Below are 27,047 nucleotides of genomic sequence, written 5' to 3'. Positions count from 1 at the left end.
GCCAGGCCTGTTAGCCAATTAGCGGGCTGCACTGTACCATTTCCTTCCCCCTTTCCCTTTGCTTGCTTGCAAAGAAGGAGAAAATGCCTTTAAATCGCTGGTGCCTGGTGAGTGTTTAGGCTGCAGTCTTCTTATACCTGTCTACCTGAGATATGCAGGCGCTTTTCTCCTTTGTTTCATCAGAAACTTGCATGCCTTTCATCTTTATTTTATTCCTTCTAAAATAACGCTTAATTATTCACATTTCTCAGCCGCATCCATAAATCCCATCAGATAAACGGGGCAGCAAGACAATGGAAAATAATTATCATTAATCCCAATGCTGCCCTAAAATGCCGGCTAGAGCAATGATCGTATCTTAATTAGGTATTAAATTTGTATACTGCCCTTCATCCGAATAGCCCAGGGCAGCTCACGACAGAAAGGGGGAAAAAACAAAATGAGAATATAAAATGCATAATATATATTTTTTTAGAAACTCTTGGTTCAGTTACCGGGGGGGGGGGGTGTCTCCATCTCCCACCTGAGGAAAAATCCTGCAGACACTCAGGCTTTTAGAAATTAAACTGGGAAATGTTGCTTTTTGTGGCTGTATTTCATGTATGGCTTGGGATGTCTGTCTCTGGGAATGCGTTCCTTTGTGTTTATTCCTTTGTGTTTACTAGTTTTCTTAAAAAACAACAAAGCAGGATATAAATTTGATGAAATAATTGCGTACCTATCCTTGAGCATTTTGCTTTCAGAATTGAGTTTGTGTGTTGGAAGATAGGGTATAATAAGAAGCCACTTAAGCCATTGTCAGGCTATTGCTCCATCTAGGCCAGCATTGCCTACTCTGGCTGGCAGCAGCTTCTCCTGGTGCTTCTTCAGCTACTTGATGCTTTTTCATTGGGATTGATCTTGTAACCTTCTGTATGAAAAGCCTAGGCTCTAGCAATGGGCTTTACTGGCTTCCTATAACTACTGGCTGGGTTGAGAGCTAGTCAACAAAAGGCCTGCTGATGCTCAAGGCTACCTAGAAATTGTGCCCCATATTGCCCCCCCATATTGTGGCAGCTGGCTGCCCATAACAACAAAGGGAAGGTTTTCTGTGTGTATCCAAGGACCAGCTTTCTTGTTTGTGAATTGTGCATTGGTAGTTAAAAAGGGTTTCAGGGCAGAGGACAGATTCAAAGTGAGCGCAAGCCACCCAGAGTGGCTGGGGAGACCCAGCCAGATGGGTGGGATATAAATTAAATTATTATTATTATTATTATTATTATTATTATTATTATTATTATTACAGTAGGCCTGTTTCTACATACATTCTTAGATCCCTCTTTCTCCTGGGTCTGGGCAAGCAAAAAGTATAATTGGAGTCAAGGGCACATTCTAGCCAGGCAAAAGAACTTGGGAGGATGTAAAGAAACTGGGGAGAAGGACTGGAGCTAGGAATTGTCTGAGGGCCATATAAAGAGGCTTGGAGGGCCATTGGTCCTCTCAGTTTGAGGTCCTCCATCCATGTCTTAGATAAACTATTCAGGGAAGGCAGAACCCTTCACATTCTGTGATTCAGAAAAGTATTTCTTTTTCAGGCAAATTTTATGTCTGGAATGATAACGGACAGGCTCTTCAGTTATATGGCTGTCTTGTAATTTATTCTTGAATGCATCCGGGAACTTTGAACCTTTCTATTAAACTTACACCTCTCCCTGAAATCTATTATCCTCCTTCCTAAAACCTGCACACACTATTGTTAAATAAAATCAGCTAATTTTCTTTTTCTTTTTTCCTCTTCATTCTAAACTGTGCAGAGAAACATCTGCGTGTATGATTTGCAACCCAGCGGCTCGCCGTGAAGATGGCTTTGTTAAAGCTGTTGCCGCAGGTTCCCGAAGATGAAGGCACCCAAAGGTGCAGGCTGGGGCCTGCTGTATTCTCTGCCCTGGGTGCCACACTGGGCTCCCCTGTGAAGATCACCCTCCCTACTGGCAGCTGTCTCTGTGCCGCCTGGCCGAGGCACGATTTGGCCGATGGCTATTTGCAGGTCGATCTCAAGTGCAGAACTTTGGGCTTAAAGGAGTGTCAGCCCCAAAATCTCACAGTGAGCATGGACCAATTGAAGCTCTTGCCTTCTTGCAAGCTCAGGAGAGTGACAGTCAAAGCCATCTTTAAGAACCGTGCCTTGAAAAAATCCACTCCGAAAACCATGGTGCAGGACGTGGTCAAGGAACTTCTGAGAAAGACCTACGTTTCTCCCCATCACGTTGTTACCTTTGCGCCAATTCCGGGCAATCCGTTGGCATGTATTGAAATATTGTCCATGGAGCCTGCCACCGCAGAAGAAGCCGGTTTGGTAACCCTCAAAACTGGTGTAACTGTCAAAGAGGCAGTCACACTAGATTGGCACAACAGTTCAACGGAGGACAGCGCCAAAATCCTGGTGGCGGGCATGAACGACGCCAGCACCTCCTTAAAAGAGATGATTGACTTGCCCTTGCGTTTTCCGAAAACCTTCCAGAAGCTGGGCCTTTCTGTCCCTAGAGGAGTGCTTTTGGTGGGGCCTCCAGGAGTGGGCAAAACTCTTCTGGTGAAATCGGTCGCCAGGGGAATCGGTGCCAGCCTCCTTTGCATCAACGGCCCTATAATCTACGGTTCGAGGCCCGGCGAAAGCGAGGAGAACTTGCGGCGAGTTTTTGAACAAGCAAGAGAATTGTCCAGCGAAGGACCGGTTGTTCTTTTTATTGACGAGATCGACTCGTTGTGTCCTAAACGGGGAAGTTCAAGTAATGCCCCAGAAAATCGTCTGGTGGCTCAATTGCTAACTCTTCTAGATGGCATCGGGGGAGAAAATGACGTAGTGATCGTGGCGGCGACAAATCGACCCGATGCCCTGGACCCTGCACTTAGGAGGCCAGGAAGGCTGGACCGAGAGGTGATTGTAAATTATATCTTTCTTGTTACTTCTGATTGCTACTTACTGCTTTGTTTAGGAAGGGGGAGCCCTTTTATTTTTTGCTACTACTGCAGCCCGTGTTTTCTGAGCCCAAAATGGAAAACAAGCGAGGTCCCAACTAAAGAAGAATGGCAACTTAAACCGATGGAATATGCGCCGCTTCTGGACCTAACATATAGAATAAGAGAACAAGAAGAACATACTTTTAAGGAAGATTGGAAAACATTTATTGATTATATGGGGGGAAATTGTGTACACTTGAAAATGTTGGCAGCATTAGGATTCAACAGTGAAAATAAGTTTTGATGGATGTAATAATGGAATACTGAATGGTTTAGTTTATGTAAAATATGCAGGGATTTATGTTAGGCAAAATGAACCATGGAAAGAGAGGAAGGGAAGTCATTGATATTTTAAGGTTGTTTAAATGAATACAGTGGTACCTCGGTTTTCGAACGTAATCCGTTCCAGAAGATCGTTCGACTTCTGAAATGTTTGAAAACCGAGGCGCAAAGGGCGGTCTGCAGTGGAGAAAATTGAAAAAAAAACCTCAGCGGAAGCTGTTTGACTTCTTAGGCACGTTTGAAAATGGAAGCATTGACTTCTAGGTTTTAGGTGTTGGAAAACCCAAGCGTTCGGCTTCCGCGATGCTCAAAAACCGAGGTACCACTGTATTCTAAAATGTAAAACAGAAAATTTGATAAAAATTATGGAAAGAAAAGGAAGGGGGAGCCCTCTCAATGACCTTGGGGTGTCATGGCTTTCCTCAAAGGACTGTAGAGTTGTAGTTCCTGCAAGAGAACTCTTTTATCATCTGGCCCATTTTCAGAAGTACATTTCACAGCCTTCTTTTGTTCCAAGTGGTAATATTTAGAAATGGACAGTTCCAGGCCTGCCCCGTAGTTGGAATGATGGAAAACGGGGTGATAAATAATTTTACGGAGACGCTTACACATTGGGGTTACTTTGTAGAATTTGCTCATTATGTGGACATTGGAGGGTGTCTTTTAAAGCCATCTGAGTTGGTTGGAGAAGAACATTATGAAGAAGCTCAGATCTGAGGTTTAGTTCAGCCCATCTAGCACAGGGTTGCAGAACCGTCAGTCCTCCATATTTTGCCGGACTACAGTTCCCATCTGCCCCAGGCAATCTATGCAGCGAAGAGGGATGAAGGGAGTTGGAGTCCCACGGCACCTGTCGGGCTAGAGATTGCCCATTCCTGATCGAAACCTTTGCACTCGAAATTGGCCTGAGATTTGCTTCGGATAAGCCCTGCGTTGCCTATGGTTAATACAGGTTGTGAATTGCCAGGCTACACCAAGATAGCAACACATTTCTTTATATTTGCTCTTTTCTTAGGTTATAATCGGGACGCCGACCATGAAGCAAAGGAGGTCTATTCTGCAGTTGATTACTGCTGGCATGCCTGTGTCGAACGATGTGAATTTGCTTGAACTTGCAGAAATAACCACCGGTTATGTTGGAGCTGACCTTACGGCGCTCTGCAGAGAGGCTGCAATGCAGGCTGTGTTTCGTGCCTCTTCGGTAAGGAATTATTTCAGATGTCAGCCCAGAATATTTTCGTGCACTGGGGGGGGGGGGGTCTCCTCCCATGCACTCTTCCCCCTGCCGCGCTTTGGGCTAAATGCTCAACAGCTTTATCCTGTGTGACATTGTGGCTGCAAATAGACATAGCTTGGTTTAATAATAATAATAATAATAATAATAATAATAATAATAATAATAATAAAATTTATTATTTATACCCCGCCCATCTGGCTGAGTTTCCCCAGCCACTCTGGACGGCTTCCAATCAAGTGTTAAAAACAATACAGCATTAAATATTAAAAATTTCCCAAAACAGGGCTGCCTGTTTTGAGTTGCTGCACCCGCACAACATCTAGGGTGGGGTGGGGAACCAGCTTGGGGGACTTGTGTCAGTTCTACAGGTGCAATTGAGTGTCTGTGTCACTGTGTAACCCATATTTACTAGATATCAATGATTCACACACCTGGGATGCAGAAGAGACTGAGATGATAACACTGGAAATAACTTGTTTGCCCATCACAGAGTCAGCAACAGTGGTTGAACTCTACATGCCTGATATGTACGATTCTCCCTTTTTCTGATGTTCAGGCAGTGGGTACCATTAACTGACACCACCCAAACTCAGGAAGGGGTTATAACTGGGGGTTGCCATATTTCAAAAAGTAACAACCAGCACACCCCGAAAGTTGATGAGTTGTTTTTTTAGGAAGACCCCAAAATTGTTGAGCTTTGCAAAAGTACAAGATATCTGGCGAGGAAAACCCAAAGAAGGGGACTCTCCAAACTTTGTACAGTGGCCATGGAATACCAACTGACTGTTTGAGGTGGCAGATAAGGGAGCAACTGGGATCATGAGAAGCAATACTCTCCACTGCAATGTTTTGTTGCAGATGCACTCTGTGTGCGGTGGTATATCATATATGTGCCTATTTCTGGAATCTGTGCCTTTCACACCCTGTAATATGGCCAAGGAACGCAATCTAGGCCGAGACATTTACAGTCAAGCTCATTTCTCAGTGATCCCCATTACATTGAGATTAGCAGTGCAGTGGTACCTCGGTTATCAAACGTAATCCGTTCTGGAAGACAGTTTGAGTTCTAAAACATTCGAAAACTGAGGCACAAAGGACTGTCTGCAAATTCAATTGAGAAAATTGAAAAACACGCAGCAGAAACCGTTCGACTTCCGAGGCGCATTAGAAAAAGGAAGCATTTACTTCCGGGTTTTCAGTGTTTGGGTTCTGAAACATTTGTTAACGGAGACGTTCAAGAACTGAGGTACCACTGTATCATGGGAATTGGGGTTGCTTGTGTGTAAACCTCCAGCTGTTCCAACTGCTTAGGGGTGGTTGCGTCTTTCCCTGGCTGAGCAGCCCCTTTTGCACGGCTCGCTCAGTCGCTGGCAGAATCTGTCAGTGGGTGTCTCCTAAATTTCCTCCAGCATAAGAATTCCTTAACGGACCAGCTCCTCCTCGCCTCTCTGCGCGGAAGCCTTCTGCGCAGAGTGGGCGTGCCAGGCGGTGGTCCTCCACTCTCCTCACTGACTTCACTGGAAGAGTCTCGGAGCCTCCCCTCCGAAGTGCTCTCTGCCTCTCCCTTCTTCCTGGTGTCACCTGGACTTCTTTCCCCAGAGGACGTTCTCTCTCTTCCCTTACTGGTTCCCTCTCTCCGGCAGAATCTGGGAGCTTAGCCTCTCCACTCTGCTCCGATGTCAGTTCCCTGACACACTGTATATGGTTATAGGTGCCTGCTTTGCTCCAGCCATCTATATAAACACAGGGTTTCAGTGTCAGAGAGACAATTTGAGCTGGGTGTCAGGGAGAGGCGGTCTTGCTGGCCAATCCCACCAAACAGACCCAGATTCTACAGTTCATAGGACCTTTCTCAGTTCCCCCACTCAACAATGGGTATTTTTGCTTGTAAGGTAAAGGACCCCTGGACAGTTAAGTCCTAACAAAGGTGACTGGGGTTGCGGCACTCATCTTGCTTTCAGGCTGAGGGAGCTGGCATTTGTCCACAGACAGCTTTCCGGGTCATGTGGCCAGCATGACTAAACCGCTTCTGGCGCAACAGAACACTGTGACGGAAACCAGAGCGCACGGAAACGCTGTTTACCTTCCCTCCGCAGCAGTACCTATTTATCTATCCACTTACTTGTTTAGCCACTTGCACTGGTATGCTTTTGGACTGCTAGGTTGCTAGTAATTATTAATATCACATAGCCACAGTTGCTTCCCCTAGGAGGCCTCTGTAGCTATGTTATCACAAGCTCCTGGATAGCATTGCAGAGTTGCACATCTCTGTAGAATCAGAGTGTTGTAAAACATTATAACTTGAATGTTGTAACAGACACTGTCTGCCCTGTGGGAAAGAAGGGAAAAGTGAGGCAACCAGGCGAAGACAATATTAGAGACAGCTCCAGTCAAACTGTCCCCTCCCTGCCCAACTGTACAATTTGTTGTGGGGACACAGGTGGCGCTGTGGTCTAAACCACTGAGCCTTTTGGGCTTGCCGATCAGAAGGTCGGCAGTTCGAATCCCCACAACGGGATGAGCTCCTGTTGCTCTGTCCCAGCTCCTGCCAACTTGGCAGTTCGAAAGCACGCCAGTTCAAGTAGATAAATAGGTACCACTGGAGTGGAAAGGCAAACAGCATTTCCGTGCGCTCTGGTTTCTGCCACAGCGTTCCGTTGTGCCAGAAGCAGTTGTCATTCTGGCCGCATGACCCGAAAAGCTGTCTGTGGTCAAATGCCGGCTCCCTCAGCCTGAAAGTGAGTTGAGCGCCTGTCAGGGGTTTAGGAGCAGAGGCACGGGCAAGGGAGGAAACAGAGAGCGAAGGGGAGGAGGCAGAAGAAAAGATGAGTGATGACGACGACCCGAGATCTCCTAGTCTTTCCAGTGAATCAGAGGATTCACAGAAAGGAGCACCAGTGGCCAGGGCAAGGGGGGAGTCTAGGGGGGCACCCCAGGAAGATAGAGCCAGAGGGGACTCAGGGGGGAGCAGCTGGAAATCGGGACCAGCGTCACCGCCAGGAAGCAGGGAAGAGGAAGGGAGCCAGGGGGGAAGCGCTGGCAGCTCACCACAGGAGGGAGGGCATGAGTCAGGAGTGGCCACACCTCCATCGGGGAGCGAAGAAACGGTTAAGAGGAAAGTGGAAGGTTGGGCGCGCGCGCCAAGTTCAAATGCAGAGGAAGGCGGCGCAGTAAGCAGCCCCGAAAGGGAACCAGGTCCTAAAGCCCGGCGCAAGGAGGCAGGAGGGTCCGGGTCAGCGTCAGAAGAATCCCGGAAGGAAGAAGCCCCGGGGGGTAGAGGGACCCAGAGGAGGACAGTCAGGCGGAAAAGGTGGAGCAAGGCTAGGATATTAAGTTGGTGCACACGGGGCGGAGACTCAGACGGAGCTTCGCCGACCTAGCTACTAGACGTAGAGTTGCGCGCAGCAGCGTGAGAATGGAAACTGTAATTCAATAAAGACTTTTACTTAATGATCGCTGGCTAGCGTGATCCTCTGTGAGCTAGGATCTTCAAGCAGCTCTGACAGTAAGCTCCGTCTCCCTCTTGTGGGCATCTACAGCCTCGAGGAGGGGAGAGAAACTGGTGCCTACTAGCGAGCTCACGAACGGCAGACGACATGACGGCTGAGCAGCAGATAGAGGAACTCAGAAACGCAGTGGCACAACTGAACGCCGAGGCTCTCGCATCCAAGAAGAGAGAGGAGGAGGCAGCTGCCGCCTGCAGGGATCTCCAGGTCAGGTTAGACGTGCTGACAAAGCAGACACCCCGGCAGGAGGGAATTGGGTTGGCGAGACGGACAGGCGGGCTGGTCTCTCACTTCGATGGGAACCTGCAACAGTATCCCAACTTTAGAGCCGACGTACTGTGCGCACTGCAACTGCTGCATAAAGACTTTAGAGATGAACAAGAGAGAGTGGGGTTCATCATGTCCCATTTGCATGGGGATGCGAAAGCATGGCTACGCAATTTATGGAGAGATAAGGATCCGGCGCTCCAGAATGCAGATGCCTTTATTAAAGCGATGGATGGGTGTTTTTTATCAAGTATTGACGTGGATCTTGCACGGAAGGAGGTGCATGGGCTGAGACAAGGGAGGGCCAGCGTCAGGCAGTATCATGCCCGCTTTTTCGCCTTGGTCAGTGCCCTGGAATGGGACAGAGATTCGGCTCCTGTAAGAGACCTCTTTTGGGAGGGGCTGCACAACTCGATTAAAGATGAGATCGCGAGGGGGGAGAGACCCCGAACCACCCAGGAGGTCGTTCAGAGGGCACTGGCAGTGGGGGTGAGGCTGGAAGGACGTCCGTGGAGCAGGGACGAAGGGCGTGGAGGGCGCGAACCAGCCGGGGGCCCCTCCTTCCTTCCCAGAGAAGCAGCGCGGGCGCAATCCACGCCTCCGCCAGGAGGAGGAGCCGAACCTATGGAGGTTGGAGGTGCAAGGGCTCAGTCAGCAACCAGAGCCCTAGCACCGGCAGCAGTGAAAGCGAAGCCTCCTAGAGGGAACAGGAAGTGTTACGTCTGTGAGGAGCCAGGGCATATGGCAAAAGAGTGTCCCCAGAGGCCCCACAAGCTCACTGCAGCCTCAGCAATGGTGACTGCAGCAACGCAGCAAGGAGGACCACAGCAGGGAAACGACGCTGTCTGGCTGGAGGAAGAGGCACTGGGGCCCAGCCAGACGTGTTAGTGACGCAGTCCCCAGAGATTTTACAGCCCGTGAACCCCCTCCCGCCCAAACCAGTAGTGAGGCTCACAGCATCTCTCCAGCTGCCCAATGGAATCACCATGGACGTGCCAATCACCATTGACTCAGGCAGCAATGCGGACTTTATAGGGCAGGACTTTGTCGACAGGCACGCTGTGCAGTTGCTGCCGGCCACACTGCCCCTGCAGGTTGTCACGGTGGATGGCAGGGAGCTGCTCGGGGGGCAAGTGGTGAAGCAGACGCCACCAATGGTGATGCGACTTGGGAATCACAGAGAAATCATCAGCTTCAACGTCACTCAACTATCTGACACGCCCATTGTATTGGGCATGAGTTGGCTGGACAAGCACAGCCCAACGATGGCTTGGTACCAGAGGCAGCTGACCTTCGGCTCTTCCTTTTGTGCTGAACACTGCATCGTGCCCAGGCAGGAAGGAGAGGAAGAGGAGTCACAGCTGCTGCTAGGCACGCTGCAAGCGATTCCCCACAAGTACGCTGAATTTTTGGAAGTTTTCTGCGAGAAGGAGGCAGACAGGCTACCCCCTCACAGACCATATGACTGCAAAATTGACCTGCTGCCGGGGGCGGCGCTGCCTAAAGGGAAACTGTATTCCATGTCAGAGGACGAACTGCAAGAACTCAAGGAGTTCATTGATCATAATTTGCAGCGCGGCTTCATCCGGGAGTCCAGGGCAGTGGGGGGCAGTCCCGTATTCTTTGTTAAGAAGCGGGACACGCCCCAAAAGAGACTCGTAGTGGATTACAGGATTTTGAACAGTGTGACTAGGCCATCGGACTTCCCCATGCCCCGAATTGACGACCTCCTCGCAAAGGTACGGAAGGGCAGAGTGTTCACCAAGTTGGACCTGCGGGGGGCGTACAACCTCATTCGCATGCGGGAGGGTGATGAGTGGAAGACAGCCATGTTCACGCCACTGGGGACCTACGAATATAGAGTTATGCCTTTTGGATTGCAAAATGGCTCCCACGTTTTTCAAGCGTTTATGCATCACGTGTTGGCGGGACTTCTCTACAAGACGTGCGTCTGTTTCTTAGATGACATCCTGATCTTTTCGGAGTCGCAGCAGGAGCATGACAAACACGTCAAGGAAGTGCTGAGCAGGCTAAAGCAACATAGGCTCTACGCCAAGCTGGAGAAGTGCCAATTTGACGTGCCGGAGGTGGATTTTCTGGGCTACAAGCTGTCTGACAAGGGGCTCGCCATGGACAGCGCCAAGGTTCGAGCGGTGTTGGATTGGAAGAGCCCGCGCAACCGGAAGGAGGTCCAACGGTTTGTCGGCTTTGCGAACTTCTATTGCAAGTTTATCAAGGGCTTCGCGATGCAGACGGCGGCCATCACTGACACGCTTAGCTCCAAAAAAAAGAAGTTCATTTGGACAGAGCAGGCGGAGCAGTCCTTTCAGGCACTCAAGCGTCTCTTCGCGTCGGAAGAGCAGCTGCTTCATGTCAACCCCAGCAAGCCGATGAGGGTGGAGACAGACGCCTCGGACAGAGCCGTGGGGGCGGTCCTGCTGCAGAAAGACCCGCAGGGGGTGTGGCGACCGGGAGCGTTTTACTCCAGGAAGCTCAGCAAGTCCGAGCAGAACTACACCATATGGGACAGGGAGTTGCTGGCCATTCACGCAGCGTTCAAGGCGTGGAGGCACTTTCTGATCGGCGCCAAGCACACGGTGCAGGTTTGCACGGACCACAAGAATCTAGAGCACTGGCGCACGGCACAGTTCCTGAACCAGAGGCAGATACGTTGGGCTGAGTTCTTTGCGAACTTCGACTTCCGAATAGAGTATGTCCCGGGGGACACCAACATCATGGCAGACGCTCTCTCCCGTAAGCCACAGTATCTGGAGGACGCAACACCAGCGGCCGCCATGCACATCTTCGCACCAACAGTGTGGGCGTGCGCCGCGGCGACCGTGGACCTAGAGGCGGTGCGACGAGCGTTGCAGGGGGACTCCTTCGCACAAGCAAAGATGGCAGAGGTGCAAAGGGGCAAGGCAGCGGCCGACGGTTTCCAGCTAAGAGATGGATTGCTCATCCGTAAAGGGGCCATCTACGTGCCGGGAGACGAACTTCGAGCCAAGGTGCTGCAGCAGCTGCACGACGCGCCCACGGCCGGGCACTTTGGCAAGGAGAAGACGGTGGAATTAGTAGCCAGGGATTTCTGGTGGCCTGGAATGAGAGGGGAGGTCGCAGACTACGTGGCGAGGTGTGACACCTGCCAGAGGGCCAAACCAGTGCACAAACCGCCGGCCGGACTGTTGGAACCGCTGCAAACTCCGGTCGAACCTTGGGAAAGGGTGGCCCTGGACTTTGTCACGGATCTGCCCAGCTCAAGGGGCAAGACGGCAGTGCTGGTGGTGGTGGACCTGTTTTCCAAGATGGCGCATTTCATTCCGTGTGCTAAGGTGGCCACGGCGGAGCAAACCGCCAAACTGTTCATAGACCACGTGTTCAAGGTTCACGGTCTGCCACGGTCTATTCTGTCCGACCGGGGGCGGCAGTTCATCTCGAATTTCTGGCAGAAGCTGATGGGCTTCCTGAACGTCAAGATCAACCTGGCGTCGGCGAGACACCCGCAGACCAACGGGCAAGCGGAACGGGTCAATGCCATCATGCAGCAGTACCTGAGATGTTATGCAAATCAACAGCCTGCGACGTGGGTGGATTACCTGCCGCTTGCCGAGTTCGCCTACAACAACACGAAGCACGTGTCCACGGGGGTCACGCCGTTCTTCGCCAACAACGGGAGGCACCCCAGAACCTTCCCGGGACTGGAAAGAATGGGGGAGGGGGAGCCGCAGACAGCAGATGCGTTCGCGTCGGAGCTGCAGGAAGTCCACGATCAGCTGAGGCGCCACCTGGAGCTGGCCAAGCACGCATACAAGGTACAAGCAGACAAGCACAGAAGGGTTGGAGAAGAGCTCCACGTGGGAGACTGGGTTTGGTTAGCAGCCCACGCAGTGCCGGCCAGGTCGTTGGCCAAGAAGAAACTAGGGCATAAACAACTGGGGCCCTACCAAGTCGAAGAGCAGGTCAACCCGGTAGCTTTCAGACTGGCACTTCCGGAGGGTTCCAGAATGCATCCGGTATTCCACAGATCGGTGCTCACTCCCTACAAGGCACCGCACAGGTTCCAGGAACCCGGAACGGCGCCGAGTCCGGCCAGAGACAGAACAGGGCACGCGGGAGTGGCACAGAAGGAGCGCATCAACGAAGTCACGGAGATTTTGGACTCCAGATGGGGGGAAGAGGGGGTAGAATACTTTCTCGCCAAGGAGGGCACCCCGGCCAGTGCGAACAGCTGGGTGCCGGGCTACGCCTTAGACGAACCTCTGCTCAAAGACGAGTTTCATGCCCTCTTCCCACATAGACCTATGCCAGCAGACTTTTTCGACGACTGGCTTTTCACGCCCACGCTTTCGGCCAGCACGTTCCGGGGGTTCGACTCGGACGAGGAACCGACACGAGACGTCCGTTCCCCGGAGGGGTCACCCTCGGGATCTGCCTCAGAACCCTCGTATTGGTGGGACGATAGGCCAGAGGAGCAGTTCCGCAGAAAGTGGCTGGAATGCTCAGGACGAGCAACGCCGCCAGGAGGAAGTGAGGGAGAGACGGACATGGACATTTTCGGGGACGACCCTGGTTTCGAGCACGGCGGCACAGAGATGGAAGCGGAGGTGACCGTCGTCGACGAGAGCAGGGAGGAAGACCCGGGAGAGTTCAGATGGAGGCCCGCCACGGGAAGCGACCGATATCCGACGTTCGTCCCTTTGCAACAGCAGCCCCCAGCTCCAGCACCGGAAGGAGGGGAGGGGGGAATGGGGGGCTTCGAGGGGGGGATGGATGTCAGGGGTTTAGGAGCAGAGGCACGGGCAAGGGAGGAAACAGAGAGCGAAGGGGAGGAGGCAGAAGAAAAGATGAGTGATGACGACGACCCGAGATCTCCTAGTCTTTCCAGTGAATCAGAGGATTCACAGAAAGGAGCACCAGTGGCCAGGGCAAGGGGGGAGTCTAGGGGGGCACCCCAGGAAGATAGAGCCAGAGGGGACTCAGGGGGGAGCAGCTGGAAATCGGGACCAGCGTCACCGCCAGGAAGCAGGGAAGAGGAAGGGAGCCAGGGGGGAAGCGCTGGCAGCTCACCACAGGAGGGAGGGCATGAGTCAGGAGTGGCCACACCTCCATCGGGGAGCGAAGAAACGGTTAAGAGGAAAGTGGAAGGTTGGGCGCGCGCGCCAAGTTCAAATGCAGAGGAAGGCGGCGCAGTAAGCAGCCCCGAAAGGGAACCAGGTCCTAAAGCCCGGCGCAAGGAGGCAGGAGGGTCCGGGTCAGCGTCAGAAGAATCCCGGAAGGAAGAAGCCCCGGGGGGTAGAGGGACCCAGAGGAGGACAGTCAGGCGGAAAAGGTGGAGCAAGGCTAGGATATTAAGTTGGTGCACACGGGGCGGAGACTCAGACGGAGCTTCGCCGACCTAGCTACTAGACGTAGAGTTGCGCGCAGCAGCGTGAGAATGGAAACTGTAATTCAATAAAGACTTTTACTTAATGATCGCTGGCTAGCGTGATCCTCTGTGAGCTAGGATCTTCAAGCAGCTCTGACAGCGCCACAAACCCATAGTCACATTTGACTGGACTTAACCTTTCAGGGGTCCTTTACCTTTACATCTACAATTTATTTCATTTATTTGCTTTAGTATTTTGCCATTGTAAACTGCTCTGGGTGCCGTGTCAGAAAGCAGTATATAAATGTAAGTTGTGGACCCAGATATATGGACTGATTGTTCTTTGGCAGGGCTGCTAAGACTTCTCATGAGTGAGTGACTTCAGGGTTTGGGGCATTAAAAGCAAACAAACCTTTTTTTCCTCTGCTTGTACATACATTTCTTCAGGATTCAATTGACACAGTGCACATGTCGGACTTCCGTGAAGCATTGAAAAAGATTCGGCCGTCCTCTGTTCGAAGTGGAGTTGGGCTGGCAGACTTCAGGCCTGTCACCTGGGATCAGATTGGTGGCCTTGAAGATGTGAAACTCAAGTTAAAACAGGTAGTGTTACAGAGACAAGGACGGCTATACTTTCACAGGTCTTGGATTCTGCAATTATTACCTTATTTATCACATTTTCAGCTCTCTCCCTGTATGGAGCCTGGGGAGATGTTTATAGCACTACTGATGTTAGCCCCGTGAGACAACATAACATGTAAGGTGGTAGCCGGATTTAGATGACCGCTTAAACCAGGAATCAGGAAATGGTGGCCCTCCAAGAGGTTGTTAGATCCTGACCATTGTTGATGTAGGGGCTGGTGGGAGTTTGAATCCACCAGTATCCAGAGGACCACACATTCCTTGTGCTTATTTAGAGGGTTCAAAATGCTTTGTTAGTTTTGTGAGAATTATTTCTCTACATCGCAGAGAGAATGGGGCGGAGGGGGACTTCCCTCTGCAAGCTGGTTTACTGCCTTCAGGACCATAACCTGGGACCAGACTAGAAATCTCCACCCCCATCGTTCTGCCCGGACGCTGAGGTCCAGCACTGAGGGCCTTCTGGTGGTTCCCTCATTGCGAGAAGCAAAGCTACAGGGAACCAGGCAGAGGGCCTTCTCGGTGGTGGCGCCCACCCTGTGGAAACGCCCTACCGTCAGATGTCAAAACGATAAACATCTATCTGACATTCAGAAGACATCTTAAGGCAGCCCTGTTCAGGGAATTTTTTAATGTATGATATTTTAGTGTTTTTTGGTTTCTATGGAAGCCGCCCAGAGTGGCTGGGGAAACCCAGCCAGATGGGCGGGGTACAAATAATAAATTATTATTATTATAAATGTCATAAGGAGCAACTATTATTATTATTTATTAAATTTTTGTATACTGCCCCATACTCACAGGTCTCAAGGTGGTTTCAACATAAAACTGCAATATAAAAACACAAAATGCATAATAAAAACAAAAACAACCCAATTAACACCCCTCAACACATTTTAAAAGGGCATCAGGTATCAATCAGCCAAAGGCCTGGTTAAAGAGGAATGTTTTTACCTGGCACCTAAAGGTGTATAATGAAGGCACCAGGTGAACATCCCTGGGGAGAGCATTACACAGACGGGGAGCCACTGCAGAGAAGGCCCCTAAGCTCAGTGCAGTTGAGTGTAGAATGCAGAGAAAGTTATCAGCTCAAAGTCTTAAAGGAAACTCAAAACCAGGAATGATGTTTGTTTAGCAGAAAGCTATTTCTCTCTGGATTGTGGGCCCATCTCTGTTATCAGTGTAGCACTGTGGGGTGACAAGTACATTGATCTGAAGTTGTAATAATAATAAAAAATTATTATTTATACCTCTCCTATCTGACTGGGTTCCTCAGCCACTTTGGGCAGCTCCCAACAGAATATTAAAAACACAACAAAACATCAAACATTAAGAAGAGAAGAAGAAGAGTTTGGATTTGATATCCTGCTTTATCACTACCCGAAGGAGTCTCAAAGCGGCTAACATTCTCCTTTCCCTTCCTCCCCCACAACAAACACTCTGTGAGGTGAGTGGGGCTGAGAGACTTCAAAGAAGTGTGACTGGCCCAAGGTCACCCAGCAGCTGCATGTGGAGGAGCGGAGACGCGAACCCGGTTCCCCAGATTACGAGACTACCGCTCTTAACCACTACACCACACTGGCTCTTAAAAACTTCCCCAAACAGGGCTGCCTTCAGATGCCTTCTAAAAGTCAGATCGTTGTTTATTTCCTTGACATCTGAAGGGAGGGCATTCCACAGGGCGGGCGCCACTACCAAGAAGGCCCTCTGCCTGGTTCCCTGTAACCTCAATCCTCGCAGGGAGGGAACCACCAGAAGGCCCTCGGCACTAGACCTCAGTGTCCAGACTGAATGATGGGAGTGGAGACGTACCTTCAGGTGTAATAATAATTTATTATTTCTACCCCGCCATCTGGCTGGGCTTCCCATCTCAGCTGGGCCGAGGCCATTTAGGGCTTTAAAGGTCAGCACCAACACTTTGAATTGTGCTCGGAAACGTACTGGGAGCCAGTATAGGTCTTTCAGGACTGGTGTCATACTGTCTCAGCGGCCACTCCCAGTCACCAATCTAGCTGCCGCATTCTGGATTAGTTGCAGTTTCTGGGTCACTCTCAAAGGTAGCCCCACATAGAGTGCACTGCAGTAGTCCAAGCGGGAGATAACCAGAGCATGCACCACTCTGGCGAGACAGTCTGTGGGCAGCTGGGTCTCAGCCTGCGTACCAGATGGAGCTGGTAGACAGCTGCCCTGGACACAGAATTAACCTGCGCCTCCATGGACAATTGTGAGTCCAAAATGACTCCCAGGCTGCACAACTGATCCTTCAGGGGCACAGTTACCCCATTCAGTGTTGCCTTGTATGATCTAATGTTATAAGGAATTAATGGAAGTTTCTACGGCTTTTTTGTATTTGCAGAGCATTGAATGGCCTATAAAATTCCCAGAGGCTTTTGTGAGAATGGGGCTTGCCCGCCCGAAGGGCATCCTTTTGTACGGACCGTCAGGTTGCGCCAAAACCACGCTTGTAAAAGCAGCAGCCACAAGCTGTCACTGTTCCTTTCTGTCTGTGAGCGGCGCCGACCTTTTCTCGCCTTACGTTGGAGATTCGGAGAAGATTTTGTCTCAGGTTTGTTTTTTATTCTCCTCGTAGTCTACAGTCCTTGGGTGAAAATAGACCACATTAAATAGTTATCTGGTTCAGACCTAGCCATCCTGCTTTAATAACCCATAGCTAGATTTTAGTTTTATATTGTGGCTGATAAACTGAGATTAAACTTTGGTTTCCTGGTTTGGGGACAAGAAGAAATGGTGGTTTCAGAAATGGTTTAAGTTTTCTGTTACATTGTGCTAGAGAAGGCAGGAAAGAGCACGCAGGCACAAAACTCATTTTATTATGCCGACTTTATTGCATCTGAGGTGACATTATGTCCATAGAATAAGATAATTTAAGATAATAAAAAACAGTTAAACATGAAAACCAGGCAGAGGGCCTTCTTGGTAGTGGCGCCCACCATGTGGAACGCCCTCCCATCAGATGTCAAGGAAATAAACAACTATTTAAATTTAAGAAGATACCTGAATTAGGGAAGTTTTAAATGTTTTATCTTTTATCACATTATTATTATTATTATTATTATTATTATTATTATTATTATTATTATTATTTTAATAATAATATAATATTCTGTTGGGAGCCACTCAGAGTGGCTTGGGAAACCCAGCCGGATGTGTGGGGTATTAATTATATATTATTGTTATTATTGTTGTTGTTGTATTATGTATACACTTTCATTATTAAGGGCTACCATCTCACTCTGTATACATCGTAACTTCAGACAAGCCATGCTAATTGAAGTACCTTTCAACTTGATGCTAAATTTTTGTATTGAGCCTTTTTCACGGATTTCCATTTATCTCTCGGTGTGGCAGGACTGACTTTTTATGCCTTTAATCACCTTCCAAACAACCACCTCAAGGTGATTTGCACGTAAGAGAATTAAAAACAATTAAACATAAACAGATAAACACATTAGCAGGATTGTTGTAATAACCTGCAGTCTTATAAGAGTATATATTTACAGCAGGTAATTAAATGAGCAAGTTAAATGAATTTGGATTTGAAGAAGATATTAAAAAATAAATTTAAGGAACCACAGAAAGAGGGGGAAGGAAGTCGAATTTTGAAACGTGAAATTGATCGTAAAACTAATGAAATGTATAAATTTGAAAAGAATAAATAAAAAGCTAAGTAAATAAATAAAACCATAACAAAATAGACACTCATGGTAAATACCTATTTATCCAGCAGGTAAAGCCTGTCAGAAATATAAATTCTTCAGTTGTTTTGTGAAAGTGCAGATTGTGGTTGCCTGTCGAAGGTCAACAGAAACGCAGAACAGAGACAGCCACACCAAAAGCCCTGCTTTGAGTTACTGCAGAGCAAGCTTCTGAGATCTTTATATCATGCAAAAGAAGCTCTCCTACAAATCAGAGTGGGTATATTTGGCTTCAGCAAGTATAGTGCTATCTTGGTTCTCAAACTTAATCCGTTCTGGAAGTCCGTTCCGAAACCAAAGCGTTACAAAACCAAAGCACACTTTCCCATAGAAAGTAATGCAAAATGGATTAATCTGTTCCTGACTTATAAAAACAACCCCCTAAAACAGAAATTTAACATAAATTTTACTATCTAACAAGACCATTGAGCCATAAAACGAAAGCAATAAACAATGTACTGCAGTCACACAATCAATCAGTAGCTGAACTGGGTTCCACACAGTCACAAAAACAAAACAAAAAAGCCACAAAAATGCAAAATAAATAGCAAAAACAGACAGACACTCAAAACGGAAGCGTGGCACTCAAATCGGAAGCGTAACACTCAAAACAGAGCACGTTTGGCTTCCGAAGAAAGGTTTGCAAACCGGAACACTTTCGGGTTTGCAGTTTTTGGGTTCCAAGTTGTTTGAGTACCAAGGCATTTGAGAACCGAAGTACCCCTGTGCAAAGAAGAATTTACACTTCATTTTAACATAGGAAAAAAATGCATGTCTTCCCCCCATTTGTCTTAAATTATGCATTCTGCACAGATATATGATTTCTACCTATTTCCCCCTCTCCCCCACCCGCCGCTTAATTTTACTTATTCAAGGTATTTCGTCAAGCAAGAGCCAGTGCGCCTGCAATTGTGTTCCTTGATGAGATCGACTCCATCCTGGGATCTCGGTCAGTCAGTAAAACAGGGCGTGGCGTCCAGGAGAGAGTTCTTTCTGTCCTCCTTAATGAATTGGATGGCGTTGGGCTGAAGTTAACGGAAAGGAGAGGAAATAAAGCCGAGCTGGAAAATGACAGTCGAGAACAAACAGAAAATGATAGAGAGGTATCTAATTCTCATAACGAGATGTTTTTCATCCTTTTGCTTTTGTAGATGAGCTCATTTCTATCTGCTGAATCTGTTATGGCATAAACGCAGAAAGCTAGGTTGCAACAATGGACAGGCCCCTTATGCACTGTAGAATTAAAGCAGTATCATGCCACTTTAAACAGTCATGGCTTCCTGCAAGGAATTCTGGGAACTGTAGTTTCTTAAGGGTCCTGAGAGTTGGTAAAGGTAAAGGGACCCCGACCATTAGGTCCAGTTGTGGCCGACTCTGGGGCTGCGGCGCTCATCTCGCTTTATTGGCCAAGGGAGCCGGCGTACAGCTTCCAGGTCATGTGGCCAGCATGACTAAGCCGCTTCTGGCGAACCAGAGCAGCGCACGGAAACGCCGTTTACCTTCCCGCCGGAGTGGTACCTTCCCTACCTATTTATCTACTTGCACTTTGACGTGCTTTCGAACTGCTAGGTTGGCAGGAGCAGGGACCGAGCAATGGGAGCTCACCCCGCCGTGGGGATTCGAACCGCTGACCTTCTGATCGGCAAGTCCTAGGCTCTGTGGTTTAACCCGCAGTGCCACCCACGTCCCATCCTGAGAGTTGTTAGGAGACGCTTAATCCTCTCACAGAGATACCATTCCCAGAGTGGTTTAATAATCAGTCCATTTCGCCAGAGAACACCATCAGTAGTAGGTTCTTAGTGAGGTTCTTCATCAGTGAGCCCGGCCTTGGCTGGGGAGGGCGGGGTATAAATAAAAAATTATTATTATTATTAAGTCCATTTTAATAATAATAATAATAATAATAATAATAATAATAATAATAATAATAATATATACCCTGCCCATCTACTAAATCATTTTGAAAATCGTTTTGTTTGGTTTTCTGCACAGTTATCCTTGAATGCATTTTCCCTTAAATTGATAAATACCACCACTGGCAATGTTAGATATAAACAGATAAATAGAAGGATGCATGGAGAAAATATTGCAAATGGGTTTCTTTGAAACCATTTCCATAAGTTTGCTTACTTTGCATTTTATGTCTACTAAGGTTGTAATGGGTATAAGCCACATACATGATCTCAGATTGGGCTTTAATTCTGATAAATCCTGAATAAAGAACTAGTTGGCTTTCTTGTAATACAGTATTGCGTTAACAGGGATGGGAAACTTATAGCTAGTCCCAGCCAGCTTGGCCAGCAGTCAAGGGCAATGGGAGTTGTAGTTCAACATCATAAGGCCAGAGGATTTCCATCTATGCCTCATAGTTCTATAACCCTGGACAATCCTGTACATGAAAAGAGTAAGTTAAACTTTTTGTTACCATCAGTACAATCTTTTTTTTTTTTTTAGAATAATATTTATTAAAATTTCCATTTTAATAATCCAATAAAAGCCACCTTAAAAACATTCCAAATTGTAATGCAATCTAACAGTTCGAATTTTATGCCAAATTATAAATCTCCATCAGTATAATCTTATATATGTCTACTCCAGGCTTCCTCAACCTCGGCCCTCCGGATGTTTTGAGACTACAATTCCCATCATCCCTGACCACTGGTCCTGCTAGCTAGGGATCATGGGAGTTGTAGGCCCAAAACATCTGGAGGGCAGAGGTTGAGGAAGCCTGGTCTACTCTGAAGTATGTTCCATTGAGTTCAGTGAGGCTTATTCCTAGTATTTATTTATAGGATTGTAGCCTAATTTTTTTCTTAGTTGACTTGTTGTCTAAAACAAGTTGGTGGGGTAATCTAAAGCCACCTTTAATTTTTGGTGAATAAGCAGAATATACAGTTAATGTGAATTAAACTTTCCCCCCTAATAATGAATTGGGGGGGGGATGTTTAAAAGACCCAGAATCCTTCCTGTTGAGGATAATTCAGCCTGAAATTCCCAGGTGTCAAAAAAGGTTACTTATGTATGCCACTACTGTGGCCTGTGTTTTGTTAGCCCAAAAATGTAAAACGAGCGAGGTCCCAACCAAAGAAGAATGGCAGCTTAAGTTGACAGAATATGCACAACTTGCAGACTTAACACACAGACTAAGAGAACAAGAAGAACATACGTTTAAGGAAGATTGGAAAACGTTTATTGAATATATGGGGGGAAATTGTGCACACCTGAAAACATTGGCAGCATTAAGATAAATTCAACAGTGTAAATAAGTATTGATGAATGCAAGAATGGAATACTGAATGGTATAGTTTTTGTAAAATATGCAGGGATTTATGATATGTAAAATGAACCATGGAAAGAGAAGAAGGGAAGTCAAGTCATTGATACCTTAAGGAGGTAAAATGAATATTTTGTAAAACAAAATTTAATAAGGAGTTAAGTTCAAATAAGTTTTAGGGTTTTAATGGTAAGATAAGGTTAAAATAAATTAAGACAATTAAATGACAGAAAACAGTGAAAGATGGAAAGGATTTGCTGAAATAATTAATAACTAGAACACAAAAAAGGGAGGTGTGAGGAGGTCGATGAAACAAGTTAATGAAAGATAAAGATATGGAAATACTGGATGTGTTTTTAATTGTTTTTGCTTTTGTTTTTGTTTTGATGTATTGTGTCTTTTGTTTTTTTTATATGTACTGTAATGTATTGATTTGTATTGTTTACCTTTTCTTTTTTTCTGTAATTCTTAAACTCTTAATAAATATTATTTTTTAAAAAAATATAAAACAAAATTTAATAAAGATTATTTAGATAGATAGATAGACAGACAGTTAATGTGCATATGCTTATTTTTCAAGCGTTTAATTTTTGCCAACTTTCTAGCTGGAATTTCAGGAGGTTTTCAACAAAGATGTCGTCGTCGTCGCTGCAACCAACAGACCAGACATGTTGGATGATGCCTTGTTGCGTCCTGGACGGTTTGACAAGATCATCTATATTCCACCTCCAGATCGGAAGGTAGGGCACAAATCCAGAGGTGAATTTTAAACCGCAGAGATAGGCAATTACGAGCATTCCGTTTTTCACAAAGAAAGGTATATGAAGCCTCTTGAGACTTGGCTTTAAACTTCCAGATATTTAGCAGGCAAGCCCAGGGTTTAGAGCTGATTGTCTGCTTTCATATACCATCCACTTAGAACTCAGCTTCTCAAGTATCTGCCCTTCTAAAGAGGTATCTGCCTTCTGAGACACACAGCAGCAGGCTGCAGTTAGCATGCTACTTTGTACAGTGGTGCCTCGCAAGACGAAATTAATCCGTTCCGCGAGTCTTTTCGTCTTGCGAAGCAAGCCCATTAGCGGCTTAGCGGCTATTAACGGCTTAGTGGCTATTAACGGCTTAGCGGCTTTAAGAAAAAGGAAACAAACTCGCAAGAACTCGCAAGACGTTTCGTCTTGCAAAGCAAGCCCATAGGGAAATTCGTCTTGCGGAATGACTCAAAAAACGGGAAACTCTTTCGTCTTGTGCGTTTTTCGTCTTGCGAGGCATTCGTCTTGCGAGGTACCACTGTAAAACCAAAACAACAAACACACAATTAAGTGGTGCATAAATTTTGTGATATAAATAATAAAATAGTAACTCTGAGTTCCCAGTTTGACAGCCCTTTGCAAACCATAGTTTGTAAGTTGACCTAGGTTTAGATATAATGCCAGTCCATGGTTCGGTGCTATATCTGAATGCAGCAGTGTATATCATAATTGTTCTTTTTTTTTTTAAAAAAAAAAAAGGTGTTAAACCTATTTCAGAGTAGACCGGACTTGTACTTTAATGCTGCAGAATACTGGCTTTCAGACTGTGTTCCAGGGAGGGCTGGGGTTCCTTAGAAACTTTTCAGAGGTTTCATGGTGAAAAGATCAATAGTAAAGGTAAAGGTACCCCTGCCCGTACGGGCCAGTTGTGACCGACTCTAGGGTTGCGCGCTCATCTCGCTCAAGAGGCCGGGAGCCGGCGCCGTCCGAAGACCCTTCCGGGTCACGTGGCCAGCGTGACAAAGCTGCAACTGGTAAGCCAGCACCAGTGCCGCACACGGAAACGCCGTTTACCTTCCCTCTATAAAGCGGTACCTATTTATCTACATGCACTTAGGGGTGTTTTCGAACTGCTAGGTGGGCAAGGGCTGGGACCGAATGACGGGAGCTCACCCCGCCGCGGTGATTCGAACCGCCAACTTTACGATCAGCAATTCCTAGGCACTGAGGTTTTACCCACAGCGCCACCCGCGTCCCATGAAAAGATCAATAACAGGGAATAAATGTCCCTTATAGGTAGTTTGTTTGCCATTGCTCTTTTTGCCCATCTGCTTTGGGAGGATGTATTTATTTTATGCCGTTCCTGAAATCTGATGTGTAGTGAACCATTAAGTAAAACATCATTCTGCTCTCAGCTAGCCTCCCCAACTGTCTGCCTTCTTTCTTACAAATACATAATTCTGACCCTTTCTTTTCTGTTTTGTATTAGGGAAAGCTTTCTATTTTGAAAATCTGCACTGAAAAAATTCCGGTTGATCCCGATGTTTCTCTAGAGGATATAGCAGCTTGTGCTAATCTGTTCTCTGGAGCTGACCTTGAAAATCTTTGCAAGGAGGTAAGGCTTTTAATTTTCCTAATTAGTCCTAATTAGTCTTGGGAGAGTTTTCTGAAATGTTCTATTTTTTCCTAATTAAGAGGGAAAGGCTTCATGTAAGCTTGAGAGAGAAGTAAAATCTCAACTCGAAGTTTGTGTTTGTGAGGAAGAGACAAAATCTGGCATTGCAAATAATTACATGCTGTTTGTTTTTGCCTTGGAAGATCTCAACTGGGAAATGCAAATGGCTTCTTAATTTAATTTAGTATCTGGTACAAATTAAGAATACAGTATGTCAGCAAACTCAAAAGAGGCAGAAATAGTGGTGAAATCCAACTGGATTGTATTTGGAGTAGGCCCATTGTGTTGGACTCGTCTACATTTTGATTGTGTTCTTCCACCAAGAACTTCAGTGTACCTCATGGGTCTCCTTCCCCAACGCACACTTTATTCTCACAACAACCTTGTGGAGGTTGGGGAGTTTTGGCATTTCATGGCATTGTGATTAGCATGAGGGTCACTGCTTTCCATGAGGATATACACGGGCAATGTATATTGAAATGGCTCCCAGATTGTTCTGGTGTTCCATTCCTAATCTAAGAAGATCTTACAGGATCATGTCAATGGTCATTACAGCGCCCGATGGTAAGATTACATAGGACAGGAGTGGGTAAACGGATCCCCCACACTTTGCCACCTATCTTACTGACATCAGGCAACCAATTTTCCCTTCGCAGCATGGCAAAAAATAAAGTCAGGCAAGGCCTGGAGTTACCACCTAACCAGAAGGATATTCCCTCAGGCAAATAGGTCACACCGCCAATGCAGCAGGCTTGGAGTCATCACCTATCAGCTGATAGGCAGTAAGTTCAAACCTGCTGGACTTCTCCATGTCCATGCTTTGGACAGCGGTCATCTGCACTACTGAGTTCCCTGTGAACGCAGTATCCTGCCTGATCCCAGCAGGTTTGCTCTGACCGCCACTCCTCTGATCATTTGCCAATGCACAATCAGAAGCACATTTTAAGGCTCCCAAGGTTGTGCATTGGCAACCGTAGGCCTGTCTCTCCCATGTCTGATTTCACCCATGGCATCAGGTGCAGGGCAGGTGGGTGTGGTTTGGGGAAAACAGCCTCATGGGCCAAATCGAAACCCTAAGTAGATCCATGAGCTGGGGTAACTGTGCCCCTGAGGGACCAGGTGTGCAGCCTGTGAGTCATTTTGGACTCACAGCTGCCCATGGAGGCGCAGGTCAATTCTATGTCCAGGGCAGCTGTCTACCAGCTCCATCTCGTACGCAGGCTGAGACCCTACCTGCCCACGAGAGGGGTGCATGCTCCAGTTATCTCCTGCTTGGACTACTGCAATGCGCTCTACGTGCGGCTACCTTTGAAGGTGACCCAGAAACTACAACTAATCCAGAATGCGGCAGCTAGACTGGTGACTGGGAGTGGCTGCCGAGACCACATAACACCAGTCCTGAAAGACCTACATTGGTTCCCAGTACGTTTCCGAGCACAATTCAAAGTGTTGGTGCTGACCTTTAAAGCCCTAAACAGCCTCGGCCCAGTATACCTGAAAGAGCGTCTCCACCCCCATCGTTCAGCCCGGAAACTGAGGTCCAGCTCCGAGGGCCTTCTGGTGGTTTCCTCACTGCGAGAATTGAGGTTGCAAGGGAGCAGGCAGAGGGCCTTCTCAGTAGTGGCGCCCGCCCTGTGGAACACCCTCCCATCAGATGTCACGGAAATAAACAACTATCTGACTTTTAGAAGACATCTGAAGGCAGCCCTGATTGGGGAAGTTTTTAATGTTTGATGTTTTATTGTGTTTTTAATATTCTGTTGGGAACCGCCCAGAGTGGCAGGGGTATAAATATATTATTAGTATTAGTATTAGCAACCGCAGCTTTGTCTCTCCCACGTCTGATTTCACCCATGGCATCAGGTGCATGGGAGGTGTGTCTGGTTTGGGGAAAACAGCTTTGTAGGCCAAATTGAAACCCTAAGTAGGTCCATGAGCTGGAGGTACCCCACACCTGGAGTAGAAATAATGGATGGTAGTCGGTTAAGTTTTATGCTCAGAGGCGGCGTATGGAAATGATTGGCCCTTACTTAGTCGTGTTCATTAACTAAGCTTCGTTCATGTCGGTTTCTCCTCCCCTACCCCTTAGGCTGCTTTATTGGCATTGCAAGAGAACAAAGTTGAAGCAACACCTGTGAAGCAGAAACATTTTGAAAAATCCTTGGAGATCGTCAAACCGTCGCTAACCAACGAAGAGCTGGAATTTTATGAAAAAATGTTTAGAAATCGGGAATGATTCTTGTGAAAACAGTAGGGGCTTATTATCCACATTGACATAAGCAACAACTCTTGGCAGTGAATTCAACACATCTGTAAAGAGAACCGAGGGGATGTGGTTGGTTGTTCATTTATTTAGAGTGTAAATTTCTCCATCGCCTCTTCAGACTTTTTCAAGGGAGCTCATATACATGACAGAGGTTTCTCTTGGGATTACAGTGAAATTTAGATCCTGTGGATAGAAGTCCCTACCAGAGAAGTCTGGCTGATAAAGATGATGGACTATGCCGAAATGGCGAAAATGACCAGGAGAATTAGAAACCAAGAAGACAAAAGCTTTAATACAGAGTGGGGGAAATTTATAAGCTACTTAGGAGAACACTGCAAAGAATTAAAAACATTGGCAGGATTGGAAAAACACTTGTGATTTAGTAAGAACTAGGGTATAATGAAGTCTGACTCACGAAGAGTCGGACACAACTAAACAACAACAACAAAGGGTATAATGAGGATTTTAAGGAAAAATGGAGGATAATATGAGATGCAGGGCAAAACAGATTAATAATGGAACCCATGGAGGAAAGTCCAAGGATTCATTCAGGGAATGCTATATACTTAACATTTACATTTACATACAAGTCATAATCTTAATTGTGAAACTGAATAAAAAATTTTTTAGATCCTATGCTGTGGGGAGAGATTTCTTTGTGACATTATGGACAGCAGCCAAGCAAACTGGCAGGACCAGTTTCCTCTTGCGCATATAAAGAAAATGCTGTGAGTATATTTTCAGAGTGCCTACCTTATGCCTAGTTGATCAGCTTTCCCAGTTCCAATAAAGACTGTAGCCATGGTGCTTAGCTTAACACTGGGTGACTTACGCTGAGTGGTGCCCAGAATTGGAAGTGCTGTCAAACTGCTCTGGAAAATTTACCACAGTGCTGATAAATTCTGCATATTTATAAAATGAAAAATTCTTCCAAGAGTGAATTACAGTCACATTTCTGCTCTTTTTTTACATAAATAATTTAATCATCTCATAATAAGGTAAAATGTGTTTTATAACTGAATATAGCAGATTTGTATCATAATATTCAATAAAGGTATCCAATTTTGTAATGAA

At 46.9% G+C, this 27,047-nt stretch overlaps 1 protein-coding gene across 2 annotated transcripts; it reads left to right on the top strand.

The window, feature by feature from the left end:
• Nucleotides 1-27,047, top strand: AFG2B (AFG2 AAA ATPase homolog B). Of its 2 annotated transcripts, XR_014519205.1 has the most exons (10): nucleotides 1-107; nucleotides 1,794-2,914; nucleotides 4,295-4,480; nucleotides 14,102-14,257; nucleotides 16,650-16,859; nucleotides 18,885-19,112; nucleotides 21,889-22,023; nucleotides 23,522-23,647; nucleotides 25,797-26,377; nucleotides 26,435-27,047. XR_014519205.1 is itself a non-coding variant. In XM_083475710.1 (9 exons), the coding sequence occupies exons 2-9, from the start codon at nucleotides 1,841-1,843 to the stop codon at nucleotides 25,941-25,943; spliced, it is 2,262 nt and encodes a 753-aa protein (XP_083331836.1). In that variant the 5' UTR covers nucleotides 1-107; nucleotides 1,794-1,840; the 3' UTR covers nucleotides 25,944-27,047. The 2 variants fall into 2 exon arrangements, 1 of the variants encoding a protein (XP_083331836.1); XM_083475710.1 differs by having other exon boundaries at nucleotides 25,797-27,047.

This window comes from Podarcis liolepis (assembly GCF_965112155.1).
Source record: "Podarcis liolepis genome assembly, chromosome: 14".
NCBI classification, from domain to species: Eukaryota; Metazoa; Chordata; class Lepidosauria; order Squamata; family Lacertidae; genus Podarcis; species Podarcis liolepis.
The sequence above is the reverse complement of the archived record's forward strand: the minus strand, read 5'-3'. Positions and strand labels throughout refer to the sequence as shown.

What these genes read in the sequence shown, in the direction of transcription:
- AFG2B (XM_083475710.1), top strand. Translation starts at nt 1,841, where the DNA reads ATGGCTTTGTTAAAGCTGTTGCCGCAGGTTCCCGAAGATGAAGGCACC. An exon ending in CGGAGAAGATTTTGTCTCAG is followed by an intron (nt 16,860 to 18,884) that starts GTTTGTTTTTTA and finishes TACTTATTCAAG; the next exon opens with GTATTTCGTCAAGCAAGAGC. An exon ending in AAACAGAAAATGATAGAGAG is followed by an intron (nt 19,113 to 21,888) that starts GTATCTAATTCT and finishes CCAACTTTCTAG; the next exon opens with CTGGAATTTCAGGAGGTTTT.